At 29.2% G+C, this 17,176-nt stretch overlaps 1 protein-coding gene across 1 annotated transcript; it reads right to left on the bottom strand.

Moving 5' to 3' along the window:
• Nucleotides 1-5,152: 5,152 nt before the first annotated feature.
• Nucleotides 5,153-8,886, bottom strand: LOC129909967 (antigen 5 like allergen Cul n 1-like). The gene is made up of 2 exons (XM_055987157.1): nucleotides 8,229-8,886; nucleotides 5,153-5,485 (listed from the first exon to the last, which is right to left on the bottom strand). The coding sequence occupies exons 1-2, from the start codon at nucleotides 8,795-8,797 to the stop codon at nucleotides 5,188-5,190; spliced, it is 867 nt and encodes a 288-aa protein (XP_055843132.1). The 5' UTR covers nucleotides 8,798-8,886; the 3' UTR covers nucleotides 5,153-5,187.
• Between the last annotated feature and the right edge of the window lie 8,290 nt (nucleotides 8,887-17,176).

The raw sequence follows: 17,176 nt of genomic DNA, 5'->3' as shown, positions 1-17,176 counted from the left end.
TTCAATATTTTTTTTGTAATAACTTTTGATCTTCGTCAGAAAACTTTATCATGCCAGACGTGATATTTTTCTAGTAAATGAGTAGATTGCAATTTCACATTTCAGAACCAGAAAATGGAAAAGTAGTGATACCTGGGTGAATATTACCTGCGTGCACTGATCGTTGGTTTAACCAGAAAAAATTGTAATTCCATTTGCTTACATATTTGCTGCTGCATTAAAGCAAGAACATTTTCAATGCAACTTGTATGATATGATCATTAAAATGTAGTTAGATGGAAAGGGTATTCCCATAAGTGTGCCAAGTTTAAAGATGAAGTAGGTGCAAGGTACGATTGGGTTGTGGTGGGTTGTAATATTTATTCATTTCATTCAGAAAAGTTATCGACCTTAAGGGGGTGGAAATTACAGGTTTATTATTTCTTAATTCAGAGTAAATTAAATAAATGTAGATCGTATGCGTTTGAACTTTGGAGTGTGGCTAATAGAAATAAAATTACGTAGAATGTTAAAGCTATTTATGACGTTTCATCGGTATAGTGGGATAGGTAAGGGTGATGCATCAAATTTTGTTCTGACTGAATGACTATAACAAGTTCTTAAGAAGCTCAGAAGAAATGTAAGTGTTAAAATTGGCATTATGGTAGTTTTCCTGGGTATCGGGAAAACTTGCAGTTTAATGTTTAGTAGCTATGACGCATAGCGATGGCTTATTGACATAGTACAATATTTCATCACTATAGTTGTTGACAAAAGTGATGAAATTTGGTAGAATCATGGATTTATATGCTCTGATTCCATCAGTAAAATAATGTACATTCAGGAACAAAAGTATGGAATCACTCTATCGCTTTATGTTAAAACAGTAATAGCTCTCCATGTAGTTGCATTTAAAGTTTATGGTATCGTTTGAAAGTTTTAATGAATTAGCTTAACATCCTATTTTTAACAATTTAATAAGAAAATTATGGCATTTTGGTTATAGCGACGGATAGCGCGAAAACGATGCAATGTTTTTTTTTTAAGTTTTTGTCCTAAGTTTAAGGTTTGAGTTTCAAGTTACATACTGAATAATCATTTATTTCAGCAGAAGTAAGTGCAATCCTATATTGCCATTTGTTCTTTTTAAGAGGTAAATATAAAAACCAACATTATTTTTGACCTTGTATTCCAAATTCGGATTTCCCAATTTTTTGAGTAATAGTTACAGCCAAATTAAACGGAGGTACAACAGAACCATTTTTACGAGGGCTTTCCTCTTGCATTTAAAGTTCGAGGTATAAAAATAAAAATTGGACTATTCCACGCTTCTTCCTCATGATAGGGAAAAAATTTAAGAACAAAAACTATTCATCTTAATTTTTTTTAAATTTTATTTCAAAGGTTTAACGTTGCACATAGGGGTAATTTACCTTCAAAAACCGCTCATGAGAATTTTTTTTGCTTAATGAAATTGCACTTGACTAAAACCACTAATTAACAGTAAAAGAGCTTTTTTTTAATGAATTTAGGTATAAAAAAATTTTTGGATAAACTGAAAAAAAAAAATAGTGAATTCTGATATTTTTCAATACCTATCAATAAATATTTGATAGTTAAAATATCACGGTTATATTTGTTTAATTCATAATAAAATATCAATTCGTCAAAAAAAATTTTTTTTTAATTTAAACAGTCAATAGTTTTCACAAAACTAGGTTCACATAAAAGACGATAAAAGCTAGACGGGCAAAAACGGGCAGACGTTTTTTTTTTGTTTTTTTCTTTTTGACAATAGCTGCGTTCCTTTGGAAATATTTATCTACTTTTTAGTACTTAAAACTACTTTGAACTACTTTGCTATACTGAAAAAGTAGTTCAAAGCAGCTTTAAGTACTAAAAAGTAGATAAATATTTCCAAAGGAACGCAGCTAATATAATACAACCGACACAACAACATGTCCCTCTGAGAATTAAATTTTTTTCGATTTTTGTTTTATGAGATAAATACTGTGTTATCTTCCCATAAACATGGTAAAATTGTCTTCTTCGAGCTCAATGCAAAGGGTACTTTTGCTAACAAAGTTTCTGATGAAAGAATGGCATTTCCAAATTCAGACTTTTTGGAGTCAATCCCCAATTTAAAGTGAATTCTTCAAAATGCGTTTATTTTTTTTAGTGCATTTTTTTCATTTTTTGTCCATTTATGGTAATTTTGAATGGTATAATTGTATAATTATATTTTTACGTTTTCATATTTGGTAATTTTTAGTTTCCCGTGACAAACTCAGTTCTCCACAGATTTTTTTAACAGACACACCGAAATTATGACTTGCAACAGAAGATGCACCAATTTCAATGTTAAGTTCCGCCGTTTTGCCCAATTTTTTACAAATCGGGGCCACAACAAGTCTGTCAGTTTTATACGTGCTTGAAACAAGTAAAATGCATTACTTTACCTTACCAACGTTGAAAAAGAACGTTTGTCAAAATATTTTTTTCCCTCAAAAATTAATTCTTTTTATACAAAAAATGCAGCCTCAAAGCATAATACCAACTATATGACTGACATTGACCATCATGAGATTCACCATAATATACTTAATAAATAACCGTCAATTTCCTTATTTTATGTTTAACCGTTACAGATTATTCTCATCAGTTAGAAAAATGTTCATTTTGTCAAAATACTTTTTCCGACCATTGTACATGTAAAAATTAATTGTTTTTTTACAAAAAGTCACAAATTTATTGTTATTAGGTACAGTAGTTCACGTTTTTTATTACCAATTTAATTTATTTTTTTACTAAAGAATTTAATTAAAGACTTTAAAAGAAAGTTAACAGAAATTTATAAGATTTAAATGCATAATATATGAATCATTCTATAGTTGCATATTTGTGTACCTACTAGCAAAATTCCAAGATAAACTTATCAATGAATTAGTTTACAAATTGCTAATAAATGAAAACGTGACAAATACGTTATTTACCTTGGCTTTATTTTGATTTTCTTTTAAAGTGATTTAAGTCATTTAATGCTAAACTATACGTGACATTTTTTTAAACAAAGAATTTTACCTATGAATTCACTTGTTTTAATCGTGTTATTGATAAATATTTAAACTTTTGTAAACAATAATCCTTGTTGTTTGCAATTAAAATTTTTCAGAAAAAGACATCATATGACTATTTCATACACATTTAAATCTTTTTATTTTGAACGATAACGATAAATTTTTATGGTTGTTAAATGTCAGTAAATTATTAATAAAGTTCAACTGGTTCCATTATTAAGGCAGTGATATCAAAAATTTAGGATTTTTTCAAAGTTTTAGCTCTACGGGTCACTATGGTGTATGTGTAACCTTTTTTCTATTGAAAAAATTAACTGTTGACAAAAATATTTCCATATGGTGTGCATACTGCACCTCGAGATTGGTTAATTTTTCACAAATTTAATACATTCTAAATGTTCATTAATATCAATGTCTGCATAGCTTGTGTTTTGAATATTATGTATAATATTAACGACCGAATTGACACTGTCATATGCAATTAAAATAAATTGCACGACTGGGGTCGCACGTACTTGCTCTTATGCTTAATGTTATTATACTGTTAAAGCTTTTTATTCAAAAAATTTAAAATTTGATATTTTGAAGAAATTTCATAAGTAGTATAAAAAAATTAAATCTGTTTTTATAATTAATTAAACTCCGTTTTAAATTATCTTAAAAAATAAAACAAATATGCCATTTTATTTCTTGTATAAAAAGGTATTTTTAGAAAAAAATTTTCGAAAATTGTAGGAGCCGTTTTTTAAAAAAATAGTTTTTTATATATAAAAATTTTTTAACATTTTTCAAAAAAAAGTTGGTATGCCATATTGAAGAAATAATTAATTTACACATAAAAACTAAATTTCAAAATTTTTCATTCATCCGTTTTCAAAAAATTGATTTTTCAAAAAAATATTGAAATATTTTTTAAAAAAACAAAAATGCGTTTTTTGAAAATATCTTTACTTACACACTTTTGTATAAAAATTTTCATTTAAATCGGGTTAATGTTGTACGAGATATTCAGAAACGAAAAAAACCGTTCTATGACAGGTACCGTTAATAACGGTACAAAAAATATTGCCTCTTATATGTAGTACTACACACAAAAATTTTAATCAAAATCGTTAGAGCCGTTTTTTAAAAAAATTAACTTTTCTATTTCCGTTATATGGCAGGTACCGTTAGTTTTGGTCATAAAAAAAAAATTTCAATTTCCCCTCTAGGGAATCACCAAAAACTGCTAACTACCAAGTTTGAAGAAAATCACTTCACTCGTTTAGGCTGCAGCTCCAGATAGAGACAGACACACAGACAGACAGACAGACAGACAGACAGAATTGCCGGACCCACTTTTTTGGCATTCTCCATCATCGTAATGTCATGTAAAATTGTTATCTCGAGTTCGATTTTTTTTACGAATCCTAAACTTGCCCTATAGTACCTATATCGCAAGTAAAAACTGCAGTGAACATTATGGAAATTTAGAACTAACCAGGCACACTCACTAAATATATTCAGCAAAGCTTATTAAAAATCAGCAATAGATATTTTATGGGTGGATTAAAATACCAAGACTAACTTAACAACCTACCTTATCTTTTTGCAGTCAGAAATAAATGATCTATTACTAATTGGAAACATGAGTTTGAGTTTTTTCTTTATTTCCAGCTCATGGAGTAGGAAACCTTATTTATTTAAATTTAATCGATTTATTATAATATGTAGGTGCTTCTTAGATCTAAATTAAAAATTAAACATGGGTTTGTGTAGCATAGCACTTGAATTGAATTATTCATTTCAACACTTTGAGAATTATGTGTGAACCGCACATCTCTAAATTGGCAACAGTAACGAATTCAGTGGCACACGCGTATTCTAATGGTTAAAGATTTAATAAATTACAATTTGGCAAACATGGTTGATATTCCGATGATGAGGTGTTTAAACTTGAACGTTTAGTATTTAGTGGAAATATATTTGGGCTTCTTAGCATTAGTTTTTTATTTCTGCAAAAATTTGTAAAATTCACTCTTGCGGAATCCCAAATTTTGATGATGATTTTTTACAAGTTGTCAATGTAACATAAAGAAAAGATTAAAAAAAGCTAATTTCATATTTTAACAAGATTTTATTTATATATATTTCATAATAACACTGGAATATCCAATGAATTAACACCAATTTCATCGCTCTCCTCACTATCTTGATAGTCTTCATCCCAATCACAAAGTCCTTGATATCTTCCAGACGGTCGATTTGTACAATTTGATGCTGGTTTTCCGCTAACATAAACTCTTTGTCGAGATATATTTGTAAAATCATAATTGCATGTCATTAAAAATTTATATCCCAAAAGGGGTTCAGCTGTATATCGGATTGCTGCACATCCAACTCTTTGAACCCTATCCGATACCATTTGGGTGAAGTGTCCAATGAGTTTTCTAGAAAGAAAAATTAAATTTAGTTAAAATATGAGTTAAATAAGTAAGAGTAGGTATAATTGAGTATACCTATGATAAAGGTGCAATTAATGAGTATGAGAAAGATGCATATCATTAATACAAAAAAAGTTCAAAAACTAAAACCAAAAATAATTAAAAAATTAAGTTAAAAGATGCAAAATTACCGATTAATAACTGACATTAGTCTTTTTAAGTGTAATGGCAAAATTTAGAGGTTGCGGACCCTGCCTTGAGCTCATCAAAGAATTTGAGGGTAAGAAAAGTGTGGTTTATTCAAAGTTGCCTTGAATTAAAAACATTCTTTAAATACAAAGAACCAAACTTTGCACGCTGTCCTTTAGTCTGTGCGTCAATCTGTACATCGAACTAGGGCCTCCTTAAACGCATTAATGGACTTTCTTGAAACTTGGTACAGGTGATTTTTGCGTAATTTCATAGACCCGTTTTTTTTTTAATTTTTTTTTTTTTTGATATCCCACTTAAAAAGTGTAGTTCCCTTATAAAATGTTTGAGTTATTGGAATTTTCTCGAAAACGACTCTAACAATTTTGATTAAATTTGGTATAGGTATACGTACCTATTGCTGTAAGTAGTTCTAGAAAAACTGCGTTTTTAGTTTTTCTCAAAAAATACGGATAAAGGTAATATAATTCCTTTTTTTAATCACAGATCATATATGTACTTATTTTGGTAAAGTTTTCATTTTGACTAAGAAATTCAAGTATGTTTTAGTTTTTTAACAAGGTCTATCTAAAAGATAAACAAAGTTTTTTTTTTCAAAAACTGGGAGGTGCCTCCCAATGAAACGTTTTTTAAATTTCTGACTAGGTATCTGCCAAATAAATGGTTAAATTTTAACAAATTTTGTTTATACAAAAGCATTTATTTTTCCTACATAACATATGTAAACATTTTCCAAAATAACATTTTTGAGCTTTCTTTTTTTTTTTTTGAAAAATTAAATTTTCAAAAAAGGGACATTGATTTATTTTTATTTTTTTTTGTTTTGGATGTTGATTAATTGTTACAATAATATGGAATACCAAATGGCTTAAACAATGAAATCAGATTAAATATTTTTCTGGAACTTGGTTTATACAAATACATACATCAAGATAACTAACAAGTTGGTTTCGTAAAAAAAAAATTAATCATTTTTTTACATTTCTAATAAATTTTATGATTTTTAAAGGAGAATGGGCAAGTTTGTATGGAATATGGACGTTGCGCGGCCAGGAATGAATTTGTTATTTTTTGATGTAATTAAGGTTTACATATATTGTGGAGAAGTTTTATCCTTGTGACGTACTCCAAAAACGGATAAAATGCATTTTTGCATAAAACACTTTATGCAGATTGTCTCAAAGTTGTATCTTATGTGTGTATTTTAAGTGCAAAATACGATACTCTCTCATTTTCCCTAAATCTGAAGACCTTTATCTTGAATATCCAACCACCAGAACCCAAACTATAAGCATTTTAAAACAACAGTTTCAAGACTATTTTGAGAGTTTCGTTATTCAATTTTTTGTTAGTTTGAATTGTTTGAAAACTTTCGAACAAAATCTTGAAGTGGTTGTCTTAAAAATCTTATATTATGAGTTCTATTGGTCGGATTTTCAAGAGTAATGACTTCAAACTCAGGGAAAATGACAGAGCATCATATTTTATGTTCCAAATAAAAATATAAACCAATTTGTCATTCATACATTAAATAATGCATTAACGATACTAATACTGCATTTTCTTACATTCTTAACGCAATACTGCGAAACATCCATAGTAAAAGTTTTTCCTAAATTATAGTCCTTTCATTTGATACCAATTTTATTAATGGCCGCTCAATGTCCAAAATGCCCATTCTCCTTTAAAAATATTTTTTGTTTTATTAATGCTTTAAAAAATTTAACAATCAAATGTACGTTTGCCATAAGAGCAGAAGCGACCCAGTGGCGAATTTTATATTAACTACGACTCTAGTTCTGTGAATGAGTCAGGGTCAAAATAAATTGTTACACAGACATTTGGTTTTAATGTGGTAGTTTATGTCAAAAAAAATAGTCCTAGATCTTTTGAAATCTAGTTGGTTTTATGTACAATTTTGTACATATAATTAACCTAGTGCAAAATATTAAAGGATGCAAAAACAAGCTCAATTTTTTATGTATTTGTTAAATACGGTTATATTGTATTTTAAAAAAGCAATCATTTTTTAAGATTTAATGGTAAAAGTGATGTGCGTCAAAAAAATTCCTTATTTTTGTATTTTGTGGAAAAATATTGATATCCTTCCATACCTTTAAAAAATGTTTCGTCTTAAGATCTTAGAATATACATAGTTTATGCTTAAAGTTATTTTTTCAAACATTTCGAGACGACTATTTTTAAACAAAGATACAGCTATTTAAAAAAATTCCTAAGAATTGGAATTTTTGTTTGATCCTTTAATTTGGTCTGCCAAAAATCCAAACTACATAGTTTTAACAATGATATTTTTCTGCAGAACCGACAAGTTTACAGGTAAAAAGTAATAATTTCTGATTACAACAAAATAAAATAAATAACTTTGCAAGGATATATGGTTAAGTTAGTGGGGCAAATTCAAAACTAAGCTTAGTAAGCCAATCTTATTCGATATTTATTAGTCCGTTGCAGACTAATAAATATCGTATGGTTTTGTAGGTGTCGTATTTAAAAAAAAAAAGTTAACCCTTTCACTTACCCTTTTGGATGATTTTTATACGACTCAATATAATCCTGACCAGCATCTGGGAATTCAAAGAACCATTTACCAACAATAAATTTAATACGCCGCGATATTGATCGAATTGGACGTGTTTGCCATATATAACCGATATTCTGACCACTCAGCGTAAAACGATCTGTATTTCGGCAGGAGTCATGTTTAAACCGACACGTTCGAACATTCAAGCCCGCCAAAAATTCAAGTTCATTATCCCATTTAACAACTGGCATTGCCGCTGCTGGCTTATAACCCGGCAACTTGCCAATCGCAATACGATTTCGCGCTGCATTATGCAGGTCAAGGATCAGATTGATTCGCCGCTGATTCATTTCCACCAATTGTGGGGCATCTCCACATGACGGACTTAGAGTTCCATTATTATCACATCCAATATGTTCGTGTACCACAAAATGTGTCCCATTATAAAGCCGACACAGTTCTGGGTCACAGTAAAGTTCATCGGTGTTGTATTCAGCGAAGTTAGCAAAAGCAATGCCGCTGCTGGCTATTGCGATAAATAAAAGAAGCGATCCAGCGACTAACATTTTCTAATGCAAAAAAGAATATCACAAAATACAAAACTATACTTCCGATTAGAACTGACTGCGAATTGATACTGAGAAGCGCAAATTATTTAAATGGGCTTTTAAAAAGATTCGCAACTCTCAACTGCTGCGATGGGTATTGATACTTTTGGTGTTTGAACGTCTGTTGTCTGTCGGTTGTCTATGGTAATAATTGTCGACCGATGTTGTAGTTGAAGTTATTTGTTTATAATTTGTACACGTTTAGTTTATTTGAATAGGGAGTGATTAATTAAATTCTAATAGGTGTAGTTAAACATGACAATGTAAACTCAAACTCATCCAGCTGGATGATATTCTACTTGATAATAAGTTGTTCTTTTAATAGGACCTAAAGGTCAGAGTTTGTGGGAATATTATTAATAAATGATAAGTACATACATATATTGCTAATCAACTTTTTGAAGTGATAATAATAATTACTATTTTAAGAGTTGGTACAAATTAAGATTTTAATTTGATATTCTAATCAATGTTTTGGTGATAATGGTTACTAAGGCTATTGACATAGTCTGGAAAACCTATGAGTAATAAATTCGCAAAGCACAGCTTGCAGGCAGAGAAAGGTTTCAATCATTTTCGAATATATATAAGTATCTTTGAAGAACTCAGTTAAATGAATGCATTCATTGAATTCAATTTATGAACGCGAATGAATTTATTTATTTATTTTTTATTTATATATGACCAGTGCCTTAAAGTAACGCTACACTCGAGCTTTTCCAGTTTCGCATGCCAAGCTGATTGAAGTTTACTTCCACTTGCGTGCGTCACCTTTACGTTTACTGCATTGGAGTCCAACATATTCAGAGCTGGAGCATTGGTGTCCATATGCTCCAGGCTCCAAACACTGCATCAAACAAGCCATTTGAGTTGCTACTCGCCTTTCTTTGTTTGGGTGGTAAGTGTCCTTGTACCTATATCAAGTACAGTTCCTTGTTGTATATTTTTTCCAATCAGCATCAATGGAGACGGGGATCAAAAATCGCTAGAAGTGTTTTGCTTTCGAAACAATCCAAAGAGAAATGTCATACATATTTGTATAAATAAAACCTGTTTAGTTATAGTTTAGTAAGTCCGAATAAAACTTAATTAAATATTTTAGGTTTTTGGTGAAAGTTAAAAAAACTCAAATTTTGTATTTTTGACCGAATTAAAAAAAAAAAATATTAATTTAATTATTTTAAAAGCTTTTTATTTTTTAAGAAAGATCAAAAATCAAAAAAATACATAGCAAATCAATTTTAATGAGTATTAACAGTTTCAGAAAATTTCCATATCGATCTTTCTTTAAAATGCAATGTAAATGAATCGTGGTAGTAAAATATGTACATAAGCCAATTTGCAGAAAACATCATTTTCATTACTTATGAACCATATTGAAATCATTTTATGAAAGTTGGAAAAATTGTAATTTTTAACTTTTGACCTAATTTAAACAAAAAGTTTGTGTAGTCAATTTAAATTTTTTTTTCGGCGAAATATTCGAAAAAAATGATACATTTTTCACATTAATTTTTTTAGAAATATTTTTTAAACCATTAATCGTAGAGAGTTACATTGTATCGCTAACTTAATCGTCTTTTTGATGATTTCCACTAATATAGAGTTAGGAATTTATGAAAAACTGAATTTTTTTGACATTAAACCTTGAACAACTTTTGTTGTTATAGGGACGTTTTCCAATAATAACGAATCAAAGGACCAAACATTATTGGTGCGAATTTGGTCCAGGTTATCACATTTTTATGGTTAATTTTATTTGGTGTAATCTCTCACAAGAGTGTTGTATCCTTTTGATAGTCAGCTGGTCGCAAAGTAAGTAGGTACTATTCTGCCGTGCTAAGCAAAAAGGGCGCATATCCATTTTTGTAGTTTTGAGATAAATGCATTTTACTGACAAGGGAAAAGGTTGAGAATTGTAAGTGGGCTCAATTTCAAAAATGATTTTAAGCAACTTGTAGTGTGAAAATTCTAATTTTTAGTTTGCACAATAATTATATATTGTTCAAGCTTCCCAAATGCGTATCTATTTTTTTTTATTTTTAGAGTTAGTAATAATAGGCCAGTCATTATATACATTTGGAAATGCAAAGTGACCGAGAAAGCTAAATTTTGGATATGTTGTAGAGGATGCTTAAAAAAGCTTAACTTGAAGTTTTCGACCAATATTTCCTATGAGCTTTTTCCGCCATTTTGAAAAAAAGGATAAAATTGGTTTTTTGACAATAACTTGGCTATCTGACGAGATGCGAAAATTTTACAAGGAGCTTTTTTGTAGCTTTTAACGAGTTCTACAGTTCATGCATACACATTTTTTGTGTATCATGAACCGTTTTCGAGATATCGATTAAAAAAGTCAAAAATTTAGGACATGCTATTTGTTTTTTGACATAATCTATTTTTGGGTGATGAATATCGAAAAAATTATTAACATAAAATTTGTAGCCCACATTCAGACCTACAATGTCGTATTTTTATATTTTTTTTGGACAAAAATTACGACTTCCAGCCGGCCGCAAAGTCGTTTAGTCCGCTCCCACCGCCAAGCAAGCCACCCGTTCGGTTGTAAAAAAAAACAATCATTCATGTTTTTTTAATGTTTATATCATTATATCAGTAACACATACATACAAATGTATGATGTATTTATTTAATAAATAATGAGAAGAAGATGGTAATGGTTTTTTTGTTACCCCAATTTTATTAACCCAAATTTTGTAAATACAGTATACTGGCTTTTTGTGTTGATTGTGCATTTTGTAATTTGCTTCAATCTCTATATTATTTAGTTCATCAAAATTGCAATAAGATCAGTGCCAAAAATTTTTGAAAATAAAAAAAATTATTAGCAGCATATTGGTGGTTGGAAAATTTAGGATAAATGGTGTATGAAAGCGGAAAAATAAATTGCCCACAAACTAATTGGTGGAAAAGGGTGGATGGGCGAAGAAGTGATGTTGGTGTCAAAAATCGTGGTTTTTTACGATTTGTGTCAAAAGTAGACCTCCTATCGAAAAAAGTTAAATGCAAAAGTTGTGGATAATAAAAGTGTCATAACTTTTACTCAAACCATTTTTTTTATATAATCTCAAAAATATTTAAAAAATGAAAAAAATACGATATTTTTATTTTTTATTTTTATCTTTTACCAAAATGGTTTGATTTTAACAAATCTTGGTTAAAAATTACTTTGTTATGTTTTATATCTATGGTTTTTGAGCAAAAAGTTAATGTTTGGATTTTTGACGAATTTAATTTGAAAAAATAGCTTACTTTTCAATCCAAAAAGTTTTTGATTAGATTAGATTAAAACCTTTTATTTAAGATTGTATGGAAGAACTATACTTTTGATTTAGAAAATATTGAGAAAAATTGAAAAAAAAAACGATTTTTAAGATCGATTTTTCCGTAAATGACAGTAATATTGGCGAGAAATAATTTTCCATAGAAACAAAATTATACTTTTTTAATGGCCTTTGACCTTCTTAATTTTAATCTAGCATTAGAATAGCTCTAACGTGCACAGTTTTTGAGATATTGAATTTTGAACGTTCAAAACACTATTTTTGTGATGTATTGGCATGGTAATATCTCAACGTGATGTGATAGAATTTTTCTTACTAAAGATTCGAGCTCAGCATACAAAAAATCATTAGAAAAATATACTTTGATTTCTAAAAAAAAAAAAACTTTTTGACTAGTGAAATCGAACAAGGCATTCACCCACCCCCTTTCCCCCAATTAGTTTGTGGGCAATTTATTTTTCCGCTTTCATACACCATTTATCCTAAATTTTCCAACCACCAATATGCTGCAAATAATTTTTTTTATTTTCAAAGATTTTTGGCACTGATCTTATTGCAATTTTGATGAACTAAATAATATAGAGATTGAAGCAAATTACAAAATGCACAATCAACACAAAAAGCCGGTATACTGTTTTTACAAAATTGGGGGTTAAAAAAAAACCATTACCATCTTCTTCTCATTATTTATTTAAGTACATACATTTGTACTGATATAATAATATAAACATTAAAAAAACATGAATGATTGTTTTTTTTACAACCGAACGGGCGGCTTGCTTGGCGGTGGGTGCGGACTAAACGACTTTGCGGCCGGCTGGAAGTCGTAATTTTTGTCCAAAAAAAAAATATAAAAATACGACATTGTAGGTATGAATGTGGTCTACGTTAATAATTTTTTCGATATTCATCACCCAAAAAATAGATTATGTCAAAAAACAAATGGCATGTCCTAAATTTTTGACTTTTTTAATAGATATCTCGAAAACGGTTCATGATACACAAAAAATGTGTATGCATGAATTGTAGAACTCGTTAAAAGCTACAAAAAAGCTCCTTGTAAAATTTTCGCATCTCGTCAGATAGCCGAGTTATTGTCAAAAAACCAATTTTATCCTTTTTTTCAAAATGGCGGAAAAAGCTCATAGGAAATCTTGGTCGAAAACTTCAAGTTAAGCTTTTTTAAGCATCCTCTACAACATATCCAAAATTTAGCTTTCTCGGCCATTTTGCATTTCTAAGCCGTTTTTTCCGACATAATGACTGGCCTAATAAATGCATTTTTCTATTTAGGAATACAGCGGAGTAATATTGTTGAGCTCATCTTCATTGACTATTTTGAGCCACTTGGAATTGGAAATGCGCTGTTTTTAGTTTACATATAAATGAGGCATTGTTTCAGGATGTCAAATATGCCTTTAACTAAATTTTGGATTTTTGGCTCATGCGCCCTTTTTGCTTAGTACGGCAGTATTTGCTTCTGACTATTTTATGAAATGTCTCCCTCTGGTTCTTTGCGATTGATCCTTCGATTTTTTTCTTAGTTTTAAGAAATAACGATAAGCAAGAGTTACCGAACGTTTCTTCTGTGAGTAGTTTTTTGATGATAAATCTCTTAACTACCTCGAAATTGTATCATCAAACTACTTAGTTCCCCTAGAAGGAAAATTAAAATATTTTTTTAGGACTAAAATAAATGGACTTTTATATAATGGTACCTGCTCTAGAACCCTCTTGATGTCTGCCTTTACCGATAGTGACATAACTGGATTTCATCAAAAAATTTACAACGTTTGAATTTTGGCTCAAGGCTCCGTAAAAATTAGTATTACTTCGATATTATAGTGTTAGTTATGGGATTTCACTCACTTTATAACTTTCAAGTAGTGTTTGATGATACGTTTTCTCTTCTTACCTTCTTGAATAATCTATAGTTCATTTTAGTCAAGGATATTAGATTGGAACGGCTAAATATACAATTTTTTACATTGTGGAGACACCTGTTATTTTATATTCAAAATTTAACATTAATTCCGTTCTTCGTAGAACGAAGAAAAAAAAACGCAAATTCATTTCTTCTTCAAAAATGCCGTCTTATAATTATTAAAAAACAAAAAACATTACAATCAATCATTATATTACGAAAAAAAGGTTAATGTAAATAGCAGTTGAGACTATAGCTCTAGGTAGAGACAGAGACATTCTCTATCATCGTAATGTCATGTTAGATTTATTATCAGATCCAGATGAAAATCGTCATTTCAACGAACGCATAATTTTCCTAAGTATAGTATTTACGAGTTTATGGTATGTAAAAATAAAATAAAAAATATTTGTTTGTATTTTATACTACAAACCTAACATGTAGGACAATAAATATTACGTATACACCACCATGTACCTCTAATCTTTTTATATTCTTTAAAACCCCTTTAATTATATTCATACCTCGCAGAATAATAAAGATATTCGTGATTTTCTTAATTTCACACAGTGCGATATAATTATGCACCTATCTAAATCATAAACAATTCATCCAATCTACAAAAACGTGAGACTGAGAGAAAAGCATGAATTAATTTATTATTTGCCATTATGTTGGTGTAGATTAGTTTTAATTTATCAACAAATCGCATATCACTTTTGTTATTTAATTACACAATTACTGGCAGCTCTTCCAAAGGTATTCCGTAAATCACAACACTACAAATTCTTCTTTCAATTACCTATAAATTTATTGTTAGTGAGATGCAAATACTAGTACTTGTTTCCATGTAGATAATTTGCATTTGCCAATCAATTAAAAAAGTGGCGGCAATTTTTGCACTTCAAGCGTATCGGATGCCACATAGAGTGTGGAGGTCAAAAGTCGCAAATATAAACAATTACCTTTTTAATGTTTGTGATTTGAAGTGGGATTCGGAATTGGACATTTTATTGACTCTTGGATTAATAGAAAAACAAAACAAAGACACATAATAAAATCTATTTAACTCGATTGGTTATACAGAAAGTAGGAACTGCTGAGGTATGATAATAATTATAGGTTTGCAATGCATACCTTTGAAGCTTGTTTTTAATGACTGCAAAACCACAAGTGGTTCTCATTATTATCACTCAGTAAATGATGTTGACTCCCATTATTTAAAAGAAGAAGACTCTACACGAGACTAGTCGCAGGTGGAATGCTTTGATAAATTGCTACCGTGTAGGGGGATCAAGAAATTGAATATGAATTGTTTATAAACTTAACAAATTTATGAACTTTGAAGTGATTTCATACCATAAGTTGGTTAACATTTCTTGACAGCAATTTAATAGAAATTAAATGAAGATGTTTTGCAAACAATTCTATTATCTTGATTTTTTTAATTGCAACTTGGAAAAAAATCTAGAATTCGATCTATAAATACATTTAAGATAATAGATCTCCATCAGATAAAAAGAAATAAATACCTTTTAATTGCTTTTTAAAAGCAGAAAAATCAGCCAAGTGACGGTTTATTATAGAAAACGTGCCAAATGTGTTAATATAAACTTAGAATGGGACATTTACACTGATCTATGACACCAGAATGAAAATTGAAAATTTTAAGACAGCTTCAAAGATTAAAGATTAAAAAATTCACATCATAGATTTTATGTAAAGGGTAGGTATCTTTTGACGAAAAAAATTATTTTACTAACGGTACCTGCCATAGTAAAATATATGCAGAGGAGTTTGAGAGGTGCAATAGTTTAAATATAAATCAAAAATAAAAAAAAATGACTCCAATTTATTTTCTTATTTCTGACTTTCTCGTTTACAACTAAACTGATTATAACGATCATTTTTTAAACAGCAATTTAGGAACTGTACTAAGGGCCAGTTTGTTCACAGTCGATTACTTTTTTTTTTTTGTTTTGGGGTCAGTAAACCTAAAAATCACATTCATTTTTTTCTAGGAGCTCTATTTTTTGAAATATTTTAGTTTTCCACATTTTGGGGGTAATTTCGTACTTATTCTAAAGTTATGCTTATTTTAACAGTTTGTTAACATTTTCCAGAAATTTTCTTATCGAACCTAATACATTTGGGTTCACTAAGCCTAAAAATCACAATGGTTGCTTTCTAGGAGCTCTATTTTTTAAGATGTTTTAATTTTTCACATTTTTGGGGTAATTTCATACTATTTTTTTTTAGATTTTATTATTACAAGCGTTTTTAAATTGTTTTTGGAAAAAATTGTTTCGATACAAATACAAAAACAATTTTTTTAAATAAACAAAAAATATACAAAAAAAAATTGTATGAATTTCTATGCCTTTTCATGTAAGTATGAATAATTTAAAAACTAGAGCTGCTAGAAAAAAAACTATTGTTATTTTTGGAATCAGCACCCTAAGTTTAGTAAGCAATGATAAACAACGGCCTGGAACATTTTTATGTGTTGGGGGCAGTGTTATCTTTTAATCAAGGATTATTCCATAGAAAAATCCTTGATTAGAAAAGATAATTGGGTGTGAACAAACCGGCCCTAAAACTAAAAATTTGAAAAATTTTCAAAAAAAAAAAACAATTTTGGAGTTTAGAAAAATTTTAATTTTTTTTTGTTTTTGGAAAAACAATTTTTTTTAAAGATCTATTAATTTTTTTAAATCTATTTTTAATCTATTTTTAATCTACTATGTTTCATAAGAATAGTTTACCATTTTTAAAAATATTTTAGAAATTTTTTCCATATTCCATAAGAGGTGTATTTTTGCCAAAAACGAATTCTCAATGGAACATGTTGGTGTGCGTCTATGGTTCTAGAACAAAGTTATACAAATTTTAACTTAGCCATAAAAGTTCTTTTGCATTTAAGGGATCAGAGAGAAAGAAATTTGAAAATATGCGGTCCATAAAATTTTGTTTCAGTAGGAAAGAGCACACCAACATGTTCTTTAAATTAATTATTTTTGTTTTTATTTGTTTCTATGAGGTAAATACCTACGGTGTTATCTCCCGGCAAAGGTCTTCCCCCGCTCTCTGCGAATTGTTCATAAGCTA

The sequence above is a fragment of the Episyrphus balteatus genome, chromosome 2 (assembly GCF_945859705.1).
Source record: "Episyrphus balteatus chromosome 2, idEpiBalt1.1, whole genome shotgun sequence".
Lineage (NCBI taxonomy): Eukaryota > Metazoa > Arthropoda > Insecta > Diptera > Syrphidae > Episyrphus > Episyrphus balteatus.
This window is presented reverse-complemented; position numbering and strand designations above follow the sequence as displayed.

What these genes read in the sequence shown, in the direction of transcription:
- LOC129909967 (XM_055987157.1), bottom strand. Translation starts at nt 8,797, where the DNA reads ATGTTAGTCGCTGGATCGCTTCTTTTATTTATCGCAATAGCCAGCAGC. An exon ending in TATAAAAATCATCCAAAAGG is followed by an intron (nt 5,486 to 8,228) that starts GTAAGTGAAAGG and finishes TTTTCTTTCTAG; the next exon opens with AAAACTCATTGGACACTTCA.